This window comes from Astatotilapia calliptera, chromosome 7 (genome assembly GCF_900246225.1).
Source record: "Astatotilapia calliptera chromosome 7, fAstCal1.2, whole genome shotgun sequence".
Lineage (NCBI taxonomy): Eukaryota > Metazoa > Chordata > Actinopteri > Cichliformes > Cichlidae > Astatotilapia > Astatotilapia calliptera.
The window spans coordinates 57342761-57357572 of record NC_039308.1 but is presented as its reverse complement, the minus strand read 5'-3'; the positions used below and the strand labels follow the sequence as shown (position 1 = coordinate 57357572).

Here is a 14812-nt window from a genome sequence, read left to right as displayed (position 1 = left end):
CAAAGTCTTTTGTATCAGCTGTGAAGTTTTTCTTCATACAGCTCTTTTTTGGCTTTGCTGTGTCTATTGTTTCGAGTTGTGTGTTTGAATTACCCACAGATATGCAGTCTAGGGCTGCTTCAGCCTCCAGTCCTGGAGTTTCTAAGTTTTCATTATCACCGTGCTCATCCACAGAGCTTTCATTCAGGATGCTGTCCTTTGCTCCTGTATCCTCTGTTTTCTCAGGGCAGTCTGTGCCCATGGACTGAAGACAGACCTCAGAGGTCTGCATGGAGGTTGGATCTCCATTCTCTGTGGGTTCCCTAGTTGATCTCACTAACATTTTACAAAACTTCAGCATGTCTGTTAACAAAGTGGAAAGCAGATGAAGGTCACAGTACTCTGGTTTGAAGGGTACCAGAGATTGCCACTGTGGTACAATTGTACCAAAAAAGTGGTTGATGAGTAACTCCCAAGTTTCCACTGAGGTGTAAGTGAGTGGAGTATTCATGTTAAAGTCTGTACTATTTAAACTCTGAATTGGAGAAGTGGGATTCATTTGATGTGTAGTTGCAGTTGTGCTAGACATGTGTGCTGTTTGTAAACTAAATGCGCTTAAATTACACTCGCTGCTCTGATGCATAAATGCTTTGTGAACTGAGCTTTACTGGCATTGCTCTTGGCTATTTATAGCCTCGCATGTCAGAAGCCACGCCCACCCCGAAGAACGCATTGATAGGTCACAGCAGGTAGCCAGTGTGACGTCACACGCAGTTCTTGGCCCGAAGAAAACTGTTTAAAGTTAAATAATAATAATAATAATAATAATAATAATAATAATAATAATAATAATAATAATAATAAATTCTGTTTAAAGTAAGTAACAGCTCTCATGTGGCTCATTTATCAATAACAAAGAACCTTAAACGTTTTTTTTTTTAGGTTAATAGCGATAATATATCCATAAGCACCCCAAGGTGAAGAAATACAGACAGGCTTTGAATGCTGCCTTGTTTTCATTGTCGCTAATAAAGTCTCGTACAAACATCAGCTAACGACAGGAGCGAGAACAGCCTGGAAAGCCTTAAGAGAGATAAAATAAATATAACTTTGATATGAACTAAAGTCTTTTTGTTGTTATTTCGTTATTGTATTTTGTGGCGTGGTGGCGGGGAAAGAACTCAACTAAGTATATCTGGTATACTTATCCGGCAGTATTTCCTAAATGTATATTAAATTGCAAACCATTGGAAAGAGATCAACAAATGTCGTGTAGCTGTGATCATTTTTGGCTGGATACACTAGGTGGAAGCAGCGATTTCTAATCCAAGGTACCTCAACCAAAGAAGAAGCACAGAGGCGAGCGATCCTTTCTAACTAACGGTGAGCAAAGTCCTGAAAAATCAAGCCACGTTTTATTTTTTTTAGAAATCAGAGAAGGTATATTTCAAGATATTCTAAAACACACCCGGATTTTTTAAATGAAATAGGCTGGCGGAAACCGCCGGTGGTTTCAATTGTTTTCTAAGTCTAGCTATTTGGCTAACGTAGCTAGCATAGTAACCATAGTAACTATGATACCGGTTGCCGTATATTGTAGTTAAAGCTACAGTAAGGTTGACGATTCGTGCTAAGAAACTCTTATTTGTGGTTGTTATGGTCTTGGCAGATAAAGAACAGTAGTTAAAAAAAAGAATCTCCGACGATTACATTTCATAGAGCAGAACTGAATATAGTCCGCCCCAATCGGTAAAGCTAACTGTGCTAGGCTTTTGAGCAAGTGCACCTCGTGGACGTTTTCGTCCTCCAGAAATTATCAATTTCCCTATAATATCCCTAAATCCGATATCCATCATAAGTCGTGTCTAGAAGCAAGTACGCCTGCCTTGTCTCGAGACTCTGGAAGTGCGCTGCAGTGGAGGTCGGGGGGGTGTAAGAGCCGAGACGTTTATGATTAATCAGGGAGAAGAACTCTTCTGCTTATTTTCACGATATTGATGGCCCACAGTGTCAACATTTAGATTACAATGCATAAAATACATAAAAGCCACTGAAAATACATAATAATACAAGTCATATATCGACATTTCTAACAAGATAGAGATTTGTGTGCGTCAGATTTGATTTATTAGGTAAATTCCTCTTGAACCTAATTTTTATTTTTCTACTGCACAGCTTTTCCTGGTTCAGTGTTACGTACCGTTCAAATGACGTGTGTGACACATATAAATGAGTCCCCTGCTGTACACTGCAGGCAGTGGGTCTGTTTTACTTATTTGACAAAGATCTGAGCATTTTCCTGTTATTTCTGCCCATTTGTTAAACTATAATTTCTGTTTCATTAAGTAAACGGTTTCTCTCCGAGAAAAAACCAAACAAACATGGTTTGCATACTATATATTTATTGCCATGCTTTAATAATTAATGTTGTTTAACAGAAAAATATTCACTAAGCATTGTTGTTATAGATATTGTTCAATACAGTATGGTTCAATAGCTTTTGGGTAAACAGTTTTCTAGTGTGGAAACCAATAGATCTGTAAACCAAAATAATATTTCTCCACTCTCGAACCTACCTACATAATTTGTCATAGATTTGATTTTCTTACTTTGCTTTTAAGGATCTATCACATTGCCAAGATTTCTGTGTTTCTCAGAAAAGCTGGATTTGGATTTCCTTTGCAATTACATCTCCAAACCCTCAACTGCACTAATTTTGGTTTTTGTCATTATACGATCAGTCAAAGTCAAACCTCGATTTCCTTTGAACCCACTCTATCCCAGTGTGGCTCCTGTTTCCACATATATAAAAAAGACAAGCAGCCACGCCTCTGAGTCAGATATTGTTAACATTCTTCATCATCATTACTGCTTTCTCACTTAGGTAGGATCTAATAGTGTCTACAGTTACGCCCTCTCATTGCTTCTCTAAGCAGTCAGGTCAACTTCCAACACATGAAGTCCTAGATCCCTTAATTAAATCATGGCCCGCCAGCCATCCCAAGTCTACCAACCATATATCTGATTTGGCAGTCGAGACCTGTCTACTTAATTGTCTCTATATCCTCTGAAAGGCTTTTAAGTGTCTGCCAAGCACAGGCAGCCATGGTAGATTTATCCTGACACCTTTCCTACACTGCATGCAACACTAATGTTTAAATACCGCTTTACAGCGAGCCAGTATGTTGTGTGTAAATCCAAATAGTGTTTTAATTAGGAGGGTTCATGTTTTAAAGAATAAAAATACTGGGTTTGTATATATTATGTATTTATTTATTTATTGCAGGTCGCAGTTTAAATTCTGACTTTTTAAAATTTCAGTCTGTGCTCATTCCTGGGAGAAAGGATGCCGCCATTGGGGCACTTACACATGGAACATGTCCTGCAGGCAGTCGGTGTCTTGGAGGCGGTCATCCTTCGCAGTTTTGGCCCTGAAGGAGGACAGGTGCTGTTCACACGAGACACGGGACAGGCGATGTTGAGCCGCAGTGGGACACGCATTCTCACGGCACTACATCTGGAGCATCCGTTGGCCAGGTTAACAGTCAAACATTTACTTGAATGATTATACATATTTTTCTAGGTTTAACTCCTTGGTGATGTGTTTGTGTGTTCCTCATTTTAGGATGGTGGTGGAGTGTGTCTGGAAGCATAGCTCTGCAACAGGCGATGGATCCAAAACCTTTATCCTGCTGCTGGCATCATTGCTACGGTTGATTCATGCAGCAGCCAGCAAGGAGTCTAATGTGTCACACTCTTATAGCTCAACAAAAGCAGCAGAGGCTTCCACTGCCAGACACTTGGCTGACAAACTGCTAGCATTTGGGTTGAAGGAGTTGGATGAGCTCATTGCTACGGGAGTGGTCCCTTATGGAGGCTGCATTTCGTGGGAAGATTTCACTGTGGAAGCACAAACGCCATCTCTCACAAACAATCTCTGTGTTCAAAAGCTGCTAAGATCATTTTTTCACACACGCTGTGGTTACACGCACTGTGACTTCAGTAGTCACCTCACATGTGAGCTGCTCAGTCACTGGAAGTTTAAAAATCAACTACCTTCATTCTCTCTGCAGCTTGTAAGCGACTACTTCCCTGCCCTCCATACACCTGTGTCGGGCTTTCCTGTCCGCTCTTCACGTTTAATCGAGGGGCAGGTAATCCACAGGGACTTTGCCACGCCACCGCTTAAGACTGACCACCAGCCAGTTAAAGCTGTAGTTCTCACCGGGTCAATGCAACCAACATTGCTCAGCACAGGAGACGTGCTTGAGTTGGGATGTAGAGGCAGAATGAAGGAGGAGAGAAGTATTTTACACTTTAGCTCCTGGATGGAAAGCTCACTGCAGGGTATTATTGCGAAGCTGCAGACTTTGGGTGTTTGTGTGCTTCTGTCTGCAGTAAAACAGTCTGCTGCTGTCCTGGCTTTAGCCACACAGGCAGAGATGTGCCTTGTAGAATGTGTCAGTGAAGATGAACTTTCTCTGTTTTCCCAGCTAAGTGGAACTACTCCAATCTGGGACTGTTCAATGATTGAATCAGAGCACGTAGCCACACTGGCTTTTTGCCGGCCGATACAGCTCGGAGCCCACAGGTATAAAAAACACACTTCGTCTTGAGTAATGTAGTGTGCTCGTATAATATTATAGATAGCAACAGGAAGTTTAGCATTATCTGTAATCTCCAAAACAGGAATTAATGCTGTTTTGTTTAGTTTAATGTATGGGTTTTGTCTCTTCCACAGGTATGTCCATGTGGCTTTCCAGGACTCGGAAGAAAGAATCACCATCAAACCCTGCAGTCTGATCATCTGTGCCCCAGGGGAAGGACAGATTGAGCAGTATGCATGTGCTTTACAAGATGCCATTCGCATGCTACTTAGAACTTGGGAGCCCATGCATGCAGCTGCAACCACAACATCAAAGAGCACCCTGCAGTTGCATAAAGGCGCATCTTTACATACAGATAGTCTGACCGAGGAAACCGCATACAGATCCATCGCTATACAGCCCATTCAAAAGTGTGTGTTAAAGCCAGGCTGTGTTTTATCTGCTGGTGGGTTATTTGAGCTTCTCTTACACTATGCCCTCCTACAACATGGACATAGTTCCTCAGTTTCCCCTGACCTAAATATAGATGCTTCTGTTTCCCAGCTCTTGGCAAATGCCCTACTGAGCGTGCCTCAAAAGATTTACTCTCACAGTCCGCACCATTTCCTGGAGTCTCAAAGAAGGGTCATAAGTTTTGTTAGTAAGTTTCCAAATGATTCCCACCCTTTTAGCCTTGTATATAAACGAGAAAATACTATAAGCCCTATACAGGTCGAAGGGCCTCTGGGGGATGGTAAACTAAGCTTGCATTGTTGTAGAGAGGGTGACAAATTGTCAAAAGTTTCAGAGTTGGATCTGGGCCTTGAATCTGTCTCCTGTAAATACCAGCTACTTCTTGCTGTATTGCAGTGTGTCGCAAGTCTCCTTAAGGTGGACGCTGTCCTGCCTACACACACTGCTTTACACACCCAGTCGCGTAGACTCACCAGGACTTCCTGGGAGGGTACAGAGGACGAAGGCGAGGACTGAGATTGTGTCTTAGTTAAGATAAAAGCCATAAACATATTTTCTCTCAGTGCTCCCTCATGTCAAAGATGGAGTAAATACTTAGCACTTTAATACATTTTTGGCACAGTGATTTTTCTATACCCACAAGATATATCCAACTATCTGTCCATTCTCTTCCACTTATCCTTGTCAGGGTCACGGGGGAACTGGAGCCTTTCCCAGCTACCATAGACCAAGAGGCAGGGTACACCCTGAACAGGTCGCCAGTCTGTTGCAGGGCTAACACATAGAGACAGACAACCATTCACACTTACATTCAAACCTATGGACAGTTTAGAATGATCAATTAACCTAACCCCACTAACTGCATGTCTTGACTGCATGACTGTGGGAGGAAGCCGGAGAACCTGGAGAGAACCCCTGCAAACACAAGGAGAACATGCAAAATCCACACAGAAAGGCCCCGACATGGTGGTGGAAACTCAGGAACATCTTTTTGTGAGGCAACCAGTGCTATTCACCTTGCCACTGTGTATATTTTGTTCCAACAAAATATATTTTTATTGCAAGACACAGATGGTATTTTCAGTTTTATGACCATGTTGTGGTTGGTTGCAGTTTCTGTGGCAGTAAAATGTTAAAGTGGTCTATAGCATCCTGTCCTGAATCAAGGCAAGGTCTGGCAGTAAAAAAGAAGGCATTAAACACTGTTGTAATACGGAATGTGCAGTTGCGAAATATTTTTATGTGTTGCAAACCTTCCAAGCGAGAATGTGTTAATGCCTTTTTTCTCAGTATTATTCATATTCATAGATTTTCTCTAAAATTTCTTCTCCTTTTCTATTTTCCTGGCCTATTCCCTTGCTAGTTTGTCCCTTACACAAACGGTTTAAATACAGATCATCTCACAAAACAGTCCTTTTTTATAATCAGTGTTATCTCCAAAAAACGATTGAGGCATTTAGAAGGGCAACACCCGGCTGTCAACAACCAAATCATAGCATGCTTCCTTGTGCTGTAATCAGAGGAACACAAACTCTATTTACTTCTATACTCGCCGCTTTTTAGATGGAAACTGTGAGTCATAAAGACATTAACTAGTCATACTGTTTACCGTAACTACCGTGTCATTAGTTTTGAAGACAAAAATTTTCCATAAAATATTTGTAACAGCACAATTAAGAAACAAAGACACTTCTTGTCTTTGTTTGTGTTCTAAGGGAGTCAGTCAGCTAATAGCTGCCAATATCAAAGAAGGGGAAGCTGAGGGAGTTTTCCCAATGTTTTTTTTTCTTTTTCCTACTGCGAAAAAGGAAACAAGCTTGAGTGTAGCTGTCATTGTTGTCAGTCCTATGGAGACACCTACGCACGTCTAACTCTTGCAGCATGCTGTATCGTGAGCAGCTAAATCTAAAATGTAAATAAAGCTCAGTCTAACAGTGAATCAGTGTAACTCTTATATTTTCATTGTAGTTATGAATGTTACCAAGTGACCTAAGAACAGGTGCAGTTAAATGTTCTCCAACTTGTTTACTATTACAGCGTTTGGGAATAATTGCAGGTCATATTATTTTATGGTCCACTTTTATTTCTCTATTTAAATGCTTAAATGCTCCCTTGCTGGCACGTTTTATTTTCCTATACTGAATTGTTTATATTTTCTCTATAAATAAACTTTATGATTGTTACAGTAAACTCATAGTCGACTCAGTACATTTTAGTTTATTTGGCGCTTACTGTTAAATTTTGTCTCTGTGAAACAGTGCATATGATATAAATCAATCTCTAAATTGAAGAGAACACTGCAAAATGCATCGTCAAACTGCACGTAAAAATATAAACAGCTAACATTAGAAATCTTACAAATACAAAAAGGAAAACATTTACAAACACAAATCAGGATAAGGACCAGGAACAAATCAAATGTCATGAAAATAAAGGAATCAAGATGCTACTCTAGCACCAAGCTGGTTAAAGTTAACAGCTCGGTATTCAGCTGGCTACTCGTCACCTTAATTTTACTTAAGAAGTTGCATGAAAAAAGGAACTGTAAAACTGCTGCGGCTGTGTTGTGCAGAAGTGTTTGCTTTTTTGTGTTTGTTTTTTTATATCTGGACCATGTTCTTGCTAGTAGATGACCCCAAGTGACAGCAATAGAAATGTTATCAGTATACAATAGTATCATGTTTTGTTTAGATAATTAGCTGTTCACACACTAATTTCAGTCAAATCACCACAAAAGTACACATTTCTTTTTACTACACTGCCACTGAATAACAGATGACACCCATTTTAAAATTGGGCCTTATAACCACATAACAGCTATCTAGTCCAGGAAAGTGGGCCTAAGCATCAGCAGCACAGATAAGGCTGACGTATAATGCAATCAGAAATATGTGCACCCAGCCTAAGCTTAGTTTATCCCCCCCTTTAACGAGCAGTGTTTCTACTGGCAGTGGAGAGTCGTGGGACTCTAGGAATGACATCATGCAACATTAATGAGGACTTCGAGAGGGTGTCACACCACCTCCCTGGACCTCCTGATGGCGCAGCACAGGAGCATGCTAAAGATCATCCCAAACACCTGTAAGAAAGAGTGTTACAAGTTTTGAGCTCATTTCTGGACTGTCCTCATTCAGCACAATAGCATTAAGAGTTAAACCAATCATGCGCTCACCATAATGACCCCGATGGCAATGCCTACTCCTCCTATGATGTGCAATTTGGAGTTAAACACCTCTTCAATGGCATCAGGGCAGCTCTGCAAAAGATAGTAATAATTTCTTTGAGCTTTCTGAACATGACTTGTGGGATGGTACACATAAAAGACAGCCTGAGGGCATGTGGGCTCCTGTAAACCACCGTTGCTATGGTAACACTGCAAAGAGACTAGGGGATTGCTCTGCAAAGGGAAGATTGACAGACTTATGACACACATTGGACCATGATTATGCATTTGATTTACAGTAATTGCCACAGATCTCAGAGAGATGAAGCATGCCAGCATGCCTCTTGATTTCTCCACTCTCCATCTCTATCCACACACACACACACACACACACACACACACACACACACACACACACACACACACACACACACACACACACACACACACACACACACACAGGATAGTCATACCTTAGTAATGAGCTCCTCCAGCAGCTCCCCCTTTGGACAAGTTTCTGTGTTTGTTTCCTCTAACCTCCCATTTGGACCACAACAGTTCAGCTGTAAACATATATGAATATATGTTGTAAATGAACATGATGACCATGAATGCAGATGAAAACAGAGACCCCCCATCCCACACCCTCACCCCACCCCAAATGTGCTTTTCCATGGCATGCATTTTTCATTTAAGTCTGTGAAGGTTCTCAGTCATCCAGGTCATCGTAGTCAAAGGAGCTTGCAAAGAAAGGCGTCTCCAGACAGTTTTCTTTGCAAGCTCCTTTGGCATTTTTAATTTAACTTTGCTATTTGGGCTGATTGGGACCTGATGAATGTAAAAACAAAGAATCACCGTTTTTTTCACCTGATTTTTGTTTCTGAGAAAAATGAGGTCCACATAAGAGGATATTCATTTTAAATTTTGATAGAACAGTGGCAGTATAATGTCATTGTAAGTGGATATCAGGCCCTATGTAGAGCAAAATTTAGTATTGTGGTCTACACAACCCAAAATGTGGTCCTAGGAAGTTAAACATAGTCACCGTGGCATCACCTAATGGTTTGTAGACTCACACACTGAAGTACACCCTGGGCTGTCATTTATGTTACTGTAAAAGGTTATATATATATATATATATATATATATATATATATATATATATATATATATATATATATATATATATATATATAAAACCTTTTACAATAACATACAATAACATATATATATATATACACACATATATATATATATTTATATACATATATATTTAAATTGTTAATTAACATTGACAATTAACCCTTCTCATATACACTTATGGACTATCTGAGGAATCACTCATCGTTGGTCATTAGATAGAATGGAGGTTTAAGGCTTCATTTTGGAGACCATGTCCATCCTTTTTATACAGATCATCCAAATAAAGCCTGCACCTCTCTTAATAGCGTTTGCGACACATGTTAATGCAGACATTAAGCCTGAGATACAGCATGTTAAGATGTGAGACTTAGAAAAGGTGGTAGATGTGTTGTTATCACTAGATACACGTTTTCCTTGTACTACCTGTATAGTTTGTTGTGTGTAATCATCTCACAGTTTTAGCTTCACACATAGCAGCTGTGGTTTTGATCTTAGTAATTCTCATGAAGAACGGTAATACAAAAAAAATCTGTCCTAGAAAACCAGTTTCACCTAGAAATAATAAACAACATTTATCTGACTCTACCGTAGGTGACAAATTTCTTTTGGATAAGATCAGAGTCGGCCTGAATTAGAAAGAGACTCACCTCAGCTTGAATCACCCGCAGTGTCTCTTTGAGGTGCTCGTCTCCATTTGACTTGTAGTTGTTGTACGTCTGTGTGTAAAATCCTGTGATATCATTCACCACCTGCAAAACAGCAGTAAACGGAGAAACGGTGATATAATATATGTCACAGAGACACATAAATCTCCAAACCCCTTCACTCGACTCGCTTTTTTGGATTTGGTTTGTCTTTTCTGATCTGGCAGTGTTTTCTCACATGGATTCCTGTAGTGTACTAGGTCTGTGTAAAGTGTTTTCAACCTGATAGTTAGCATTATAATTTGTTAAAATGTTACCTGGCTTTGGTTAGAAAATCCCCAGATTCCAGCAGCTACCTCAATGGCAAATATGATTAGCAGGAAGAAGAAGAACTGCAGAAAGAAAAAGACTAAATTAAACTCAGCTGACTGTTTGCTTCCAGGCATGCTTGCGCGCATGTCTTCTGCACCCATGTATGAACACATAAGGTCAGTTGAGGGTAGCCAAACCCAGTTTTCATTTACTCCTCCTCTTGAGAGGTTTAATACGAGAAGAGAAGATTATGGCCAGACGGAGCAGGATGGTGGAAGCTAGTGCAGAGAAATCTAAGAGACTCTTCCGTGGCCTTCACACAGTTCAGTAAACAAAGATGAAGGCAGACATCTCATATCTTTTGAGTGAGCCCAAGGTTCGTCCGTAAAGCACACTTGTGACAGTGAGATAAAAAGTCCAAGTGCAGCTAAGTGAAATCACTAAGACAGTTAAAATTTTTATGTTAGTTAGATCAAAATTAGTTAATAGAATATGATAGTTATGAAGATTATTAAGTGGTACAAACCGTTCCCAGCATACAGGGGGACTCCCGGATGGCACCACAACATCCCAGAAAGCCCACCACCATGATCAGTGCTCCAGCTGCTATCAGAATATATACACCTACACACACACAACACATGTGATATACAGAGAAGAATAAATAGCTTTTATATAAATAGCTATGATATAATAAACATCCCTGCATCTTACCTGTGTAAAACACATATGAAGAATCTGGTTCTTCAAATAAGCTTTTGGTCTTCTGGTCTAATCTTAGCCACAGTCCTATAGCTAATACAGCAGTGCCGGCGAGCTGCAACACACAAAAATATATGTTGTCACATACAAGATATATTGCAATTTGGACCATGCAATTTGCATACTGTTTGCTCATTAAAAGTTGAGTCAAGAAGAAAACTCTTCATACTCAGTTCTCTTCATGTCCATGCATGCACCATCCCCCGCTTGCCAACCTAATCAGCAAGCATCGGTTAACAATTATGCCTCTGAGTTTTAAACACTGCACTGACCAGCTGTTTCTCCTGGTTTCATCCTTACAGTTTCGCAGTACTCAAACAGAAATCTTCAAATATAATTTAATAAACAGTGCCTCGTTGTGGAAACTCTCCTTTCACAGTAATTACTTCTATTTGTCTACAAATCAATCAAAAAAACACCTACAAATATTACAATTCAATACCTACACAGCTTCATGTTTCTAAAAAACAAAATAAAACAAATAGTCCAAAGTAAACTGAAACTGAACATTACACTTTTGATTCTTAAGCTCTGAGACAGATAACAGAGAAGGGAGCCTGCATGGCCACAGCTTGCACACATTCCTTTTAACATTTTCACTTAACATGAACACATAGTAGCAAGTTATTTGAAATATGCGGAGAAAGTATTCTAAAACTCAGAGTTTAGGACTTTAAAAAACGTGTGTACAAGGCCACTTACAAGCCTCGGCAAAGATAGGTTGGTAAATGTTTAACTTTGAGAAGAAAGGTGGCACGCAGTTTTTTTTTGAAAGCGTGGGAGTGTCACTTTGCCTTTTCTTCTCACGTTTTGACAAATGCTTCTTGTTTTGAATACTTTATGCCATATTGCTGCAGTTTTCCTGTATCCTTTAAAATATGTTAGCTAGTAGAAATTTGTTACAGAACTGTAACACAAGTTGAAACATTTCCCCTTTTCTTTATCACACAAACCACCAGATCAAAAATTATTTTTTAAATAATAATTAATTAATTAAAAAGCAAAATACACCTACCCAGAAGAAAAGGTTGAAGATGAACATGAGATATTTCACACATTTGATTCCCCCACCGAGAGCCATGTTGAGTCACATTAAACAGTTCACCACTGTGACAAAGTAGTGCCTTTTTTTCCAGGAAGAAGCCAACGCAAAGGTAGTGGTAAGAGAGAGTATTCTCAATACCGTGCCTTTCAGAGTCACCTGATTATGGAGGTAGGGAGTGGCCAAAGTAACTCTTCTCTTTCAACCTGTTGTTCCATGTATAGTTAGAGGGTGTTATGATCTGGTAGATAGAGGGGTTGTGTCCAGGCATGTAAACGTTTCCTAAAATACCTGCTTGACGACACATTTAATCCTCTGGTATCTGAACTCGTACCTACAGTGAATGGGTCGACTTTTGCTTCCCATTACACCTACAGCTTCTGCTGCACCCAGAAGTGGGTTTTGATCCAGTCCAAGCAAAATTTGCGAACTCTGCTCTGTGTGCACTGACACAAAAGCTGCACTGAGCTTTGACCCTGGTTAGTTTCTATCTCAGAAGGGAAGTGTCTTTGTTTAAATGAGGATGCTAGTTATAAGGAAGCGTCCCTGTGTGTTGACAAATTCTGCTGATTAAGAGTTATACTGTAATTTATAATGTATTGTATTCCTAAAGCTTCTCCATTTCGAAACATTTGTGACTTTTAAAAAGTGATTCTAATGACCTATTTTCATCAATCTTATTAACACTCAAAACTTATTTTTTTCTCTCACACGTAGCGTTCACATGCTGTGGGAAATCTGTCTGCCCTGTAATTAATGCTACACTTAGCTCTATGTATAGCGTCGCAGATTACAAACGTGCATAAAAGGCAACACAACCATTTGAAACCACACGGACACATCCCACTCAATCCCACATCCCACTCAAACAGCAAGACACACCCTGCGGGTGCGCAGGACAGCGGGACACACATAACCTACATGGGATATCTAGCATTCACGCACAAGCATGTGCGCGCGCACACCGCCAAGTAGACAGACTTCCATTAACAACTCTTTTAGGGGCGGAAATGTTAATTACTTAATTTTGGGGCTATATCTCGGCCACAATAAGCCCCCTCCCCCTCATTGCAAGTATTAAAATGCCATGCGCGCAAACTCCAGAGTGTGGCTAGTCTGCGCGGTGGAACTGGGTCACTTGGCCACTGGGGATTATTCTCCAGCCCGCACGGTCTCCACAAACATTGGGACACTTTGTATTTAGTGGCAGCCAGAGCCATAATTCATTCATGCGGCTGCTCAGACAATCCGGGGATAAGTAACAGACACACACCGTGAGCACTATTCTGCATCTGGGACGTCTATACCGTGTAATTTTATTCACTATAGTAACCTGCGCTCACACGAATGCGCATGTTCCTACGCAAACCTCACACACGTTCGCACACCTACACGCACACACACACGTAGAAAAACAGGCAGGATGCACACGAGAATAAAATATTTTCTTGCTTCGGACTCACCCAGAACACCAGGTTAAAGGCAAACATCAGGTATTTGATGCACGTCTCACCCCCCGACAGTGCAGCCATGGTGGTCCTTGAACTGTGACTCACACTTGTACCGCTATCTCAAATTCAAGAGGAGAAGAGCCACTATATAACAGCCTGTATGCAGAATGAGGTTATTTGCCGAGGCGCCGGCGCTGACGCGCGTCGTGCGGAGCGCGCCTGTAGTGGTCCGCCCCCTCACGGCTGCACAGCCTCCTATGGCTCCTCTTCTTTCTGTCTTTATTCCTGAAAACTTTTGTTTACAATTTCTTCTTTATTTAATTATTTGACCAAAAACAAGTGGATATGGTTCTATTAGTTATTTTCGGGGATTTTGTGGGATTTCCGGTGATGTAGGAGTGTTGACATCTCCACACGATTTTCGATTTATTCAGATTGCAGCCTGCACTTGCTTTTTCAGTATAGTCTCGATGTGTGCCTTTCCTATATACAATAGTGGGAACAGTACACTTAACAGCACCCTGCTGTGGGCATTTGAATGCAAGTTCCTGCAGGACTCTGGGCATTGCGATGACGTAATTCTCCAGGAATAAGGAAAGCGCGTTCACGGATTAAATATACTGTACATGAATGAACACGGTGCACGAGCAGGCTGTGTGCTCGCCAGCAATATATAGCTCACAGACAGATTATAGGTTACACGCTCTCACTTCTAAACGCGATATGAAACAAGCAGCTTTGCAATTGAATGCATTAGCATCTGTGAGGCATGAAGGCTGTACATTAGTCTTGTGTCTGAACAGTCCTGCTTCAGGGTATATCACGCTTAGATATACGTTTTACGGCCATTTTTAAGTGGGCAATGAATTAGCTACCATTTATAGATGATGTATACATTTTTGTTTTACCTAATGTTTTTATAATTTTATTAATTTAATTTAACAACATAGCTGTGAAAGAGTCAACATCGCTATGCTCGAAAAAAGCCTGAAAAGTATGATGCCATTTGTCTACATTTAGCTTTTAATAATAAAGTTTTCAGTTTTCATATCCGTAGTAGGACTGAATTATTTCACGGGCGGTTTATTAATAAGTAGAAAACCCCCACTTTAACCCTTTAAAGCCTGAGCTATGACATTATTTCCAGAAAATTATTGAATTAGAAAAAATACACATAAATTTGCATATATTAGTTTTAATTTGGTTATATTTGCTATATTTGTTTGTGTGGTTGGGGGGGGGGGGGGGGGGGTTCT

At 40.4% G+C, this 14812-nt stretch overlaps 2 protein-coding genes across 4 annotated transcripts; one reads left to right on the top strand and one right to left on the bottom strand.

The window, feature by feature from the left end:
- Positions 1-848: 848 nt before the first annotated feature.
- Positions 849-5751, top strand: bbs10 (Bardet-Biedl syndrome 10). Of its 2 annotated transcripts, none has more exons than XM_026176033.1 (4): positions 849-1362; positions 3301-3516; positions 3605-4326; positions 4473-4569. In XM_026176033.1, exons 2-4 carry the CDS (start codon positions 3326-3328, stop codon positions 4511-4513), a joined length of 954 nt encoding a protein of 317 aa, XP_026031818.1. In that variant the 5' UTR covers positions 849-1362; positions 3301-3325; the 3' UTR covers positions 4514-4569. The 2 variants fall into 2 exon arrangements, with proteins under 2 accessions (XP_026031818.1, XP_026031817.1); XM_026176032.1 differs by adding an exon at positions 4721-5751 and having other exon boundaries at positions 852-1362; positions 3605-4570.
- Positions 5752-7236: 1485 nt separating this feature from the next.
- Positions 7237-13764, bottom strand: cd9a (CD9 molecule a). Of its 2 annotated transcripts, none has more exons than XM_026176030.1 (8): positions 13569-13764; positions 11016-11118; positions 10828-10925; positions 10307-10381; positions 9993-10094; positions 8676-8765; positions 8212-8295; positions 7237-8118 (listed from the first exon to the last, which is right to left on the bottom strand). In XM_026176030.1, the coding sequence occupies exons 1-8, from the start codon at positions 13635-13637 to the stop codon at positions 8053-8055; spliced, it is 687 nt and encodes a 228-aa protein (XP_026031815.1). In that variant the 5' UTR covers positions 13638-13764; the 3' UTR covers positions 7237-8052. The 2 variants fall into 2 exon arrangements, with proteins under 2 accessions (XP_026031815.1, XP_026031816.1); XM_026176031.1 differs by lacking the exon at positions 13569-13764 and adding an exon at positions 12079-12273.
- Between the last annotated feature and the right edge of the window lie 1048 nt (positions 13765-14812).

What these genes read in the sequence shown, in the direction of transcription:
- cd9a (XM_026176030.1), bottom strand. Translation starts at nt 13,637, where the DNA reads ATGGCTGCACTGTCGGGGGGTGAGACGTGCATCAAATACCTGATGTTT. An exon ending in TTCATATGTGTTTTACACAG is followed by an intron (nt 10,926 to 11,015) that starts GTAAGATGCAGG and finishes GTGTGTGTGTAG; the next exon opens with GTGTATATATTCTGATAGCA. An exon ending in TGGAGGAGCTCATTACTAAG is followed by an intron (nt 8,296 to 8,675) that starts GTATGACTATCC and finishes TATCTTTTGCAG; the next exon opens with AGCTGCCCTGATGCCATTGA.
- bbs10 (XM_026176032.1), top strand. Translation starts at nt 3,326, where the DNA reads ATGCCGCCATTGGGGCACTTACACATGGAACATGTCCTGCAGGCAGTC. An exon ending in CTGGAGCATCCGTTGGCCAG is followed by an intron (nt 3,517 to 3,604) that starts GTTAACAGTCAA and finishes TCCTCATTTTAG; the next exon opens with GATGGTGGTGGAGTGTGTCT. An exon ending in ATACAGCTCGGAGCCCACAG is followed by an intron (nt 4,571 to 4,720) that starts GTATAAAAAACA and finishes TCTCTTCCACAG; the next exon opens with GTATGTCCATGTGGCTTTCC.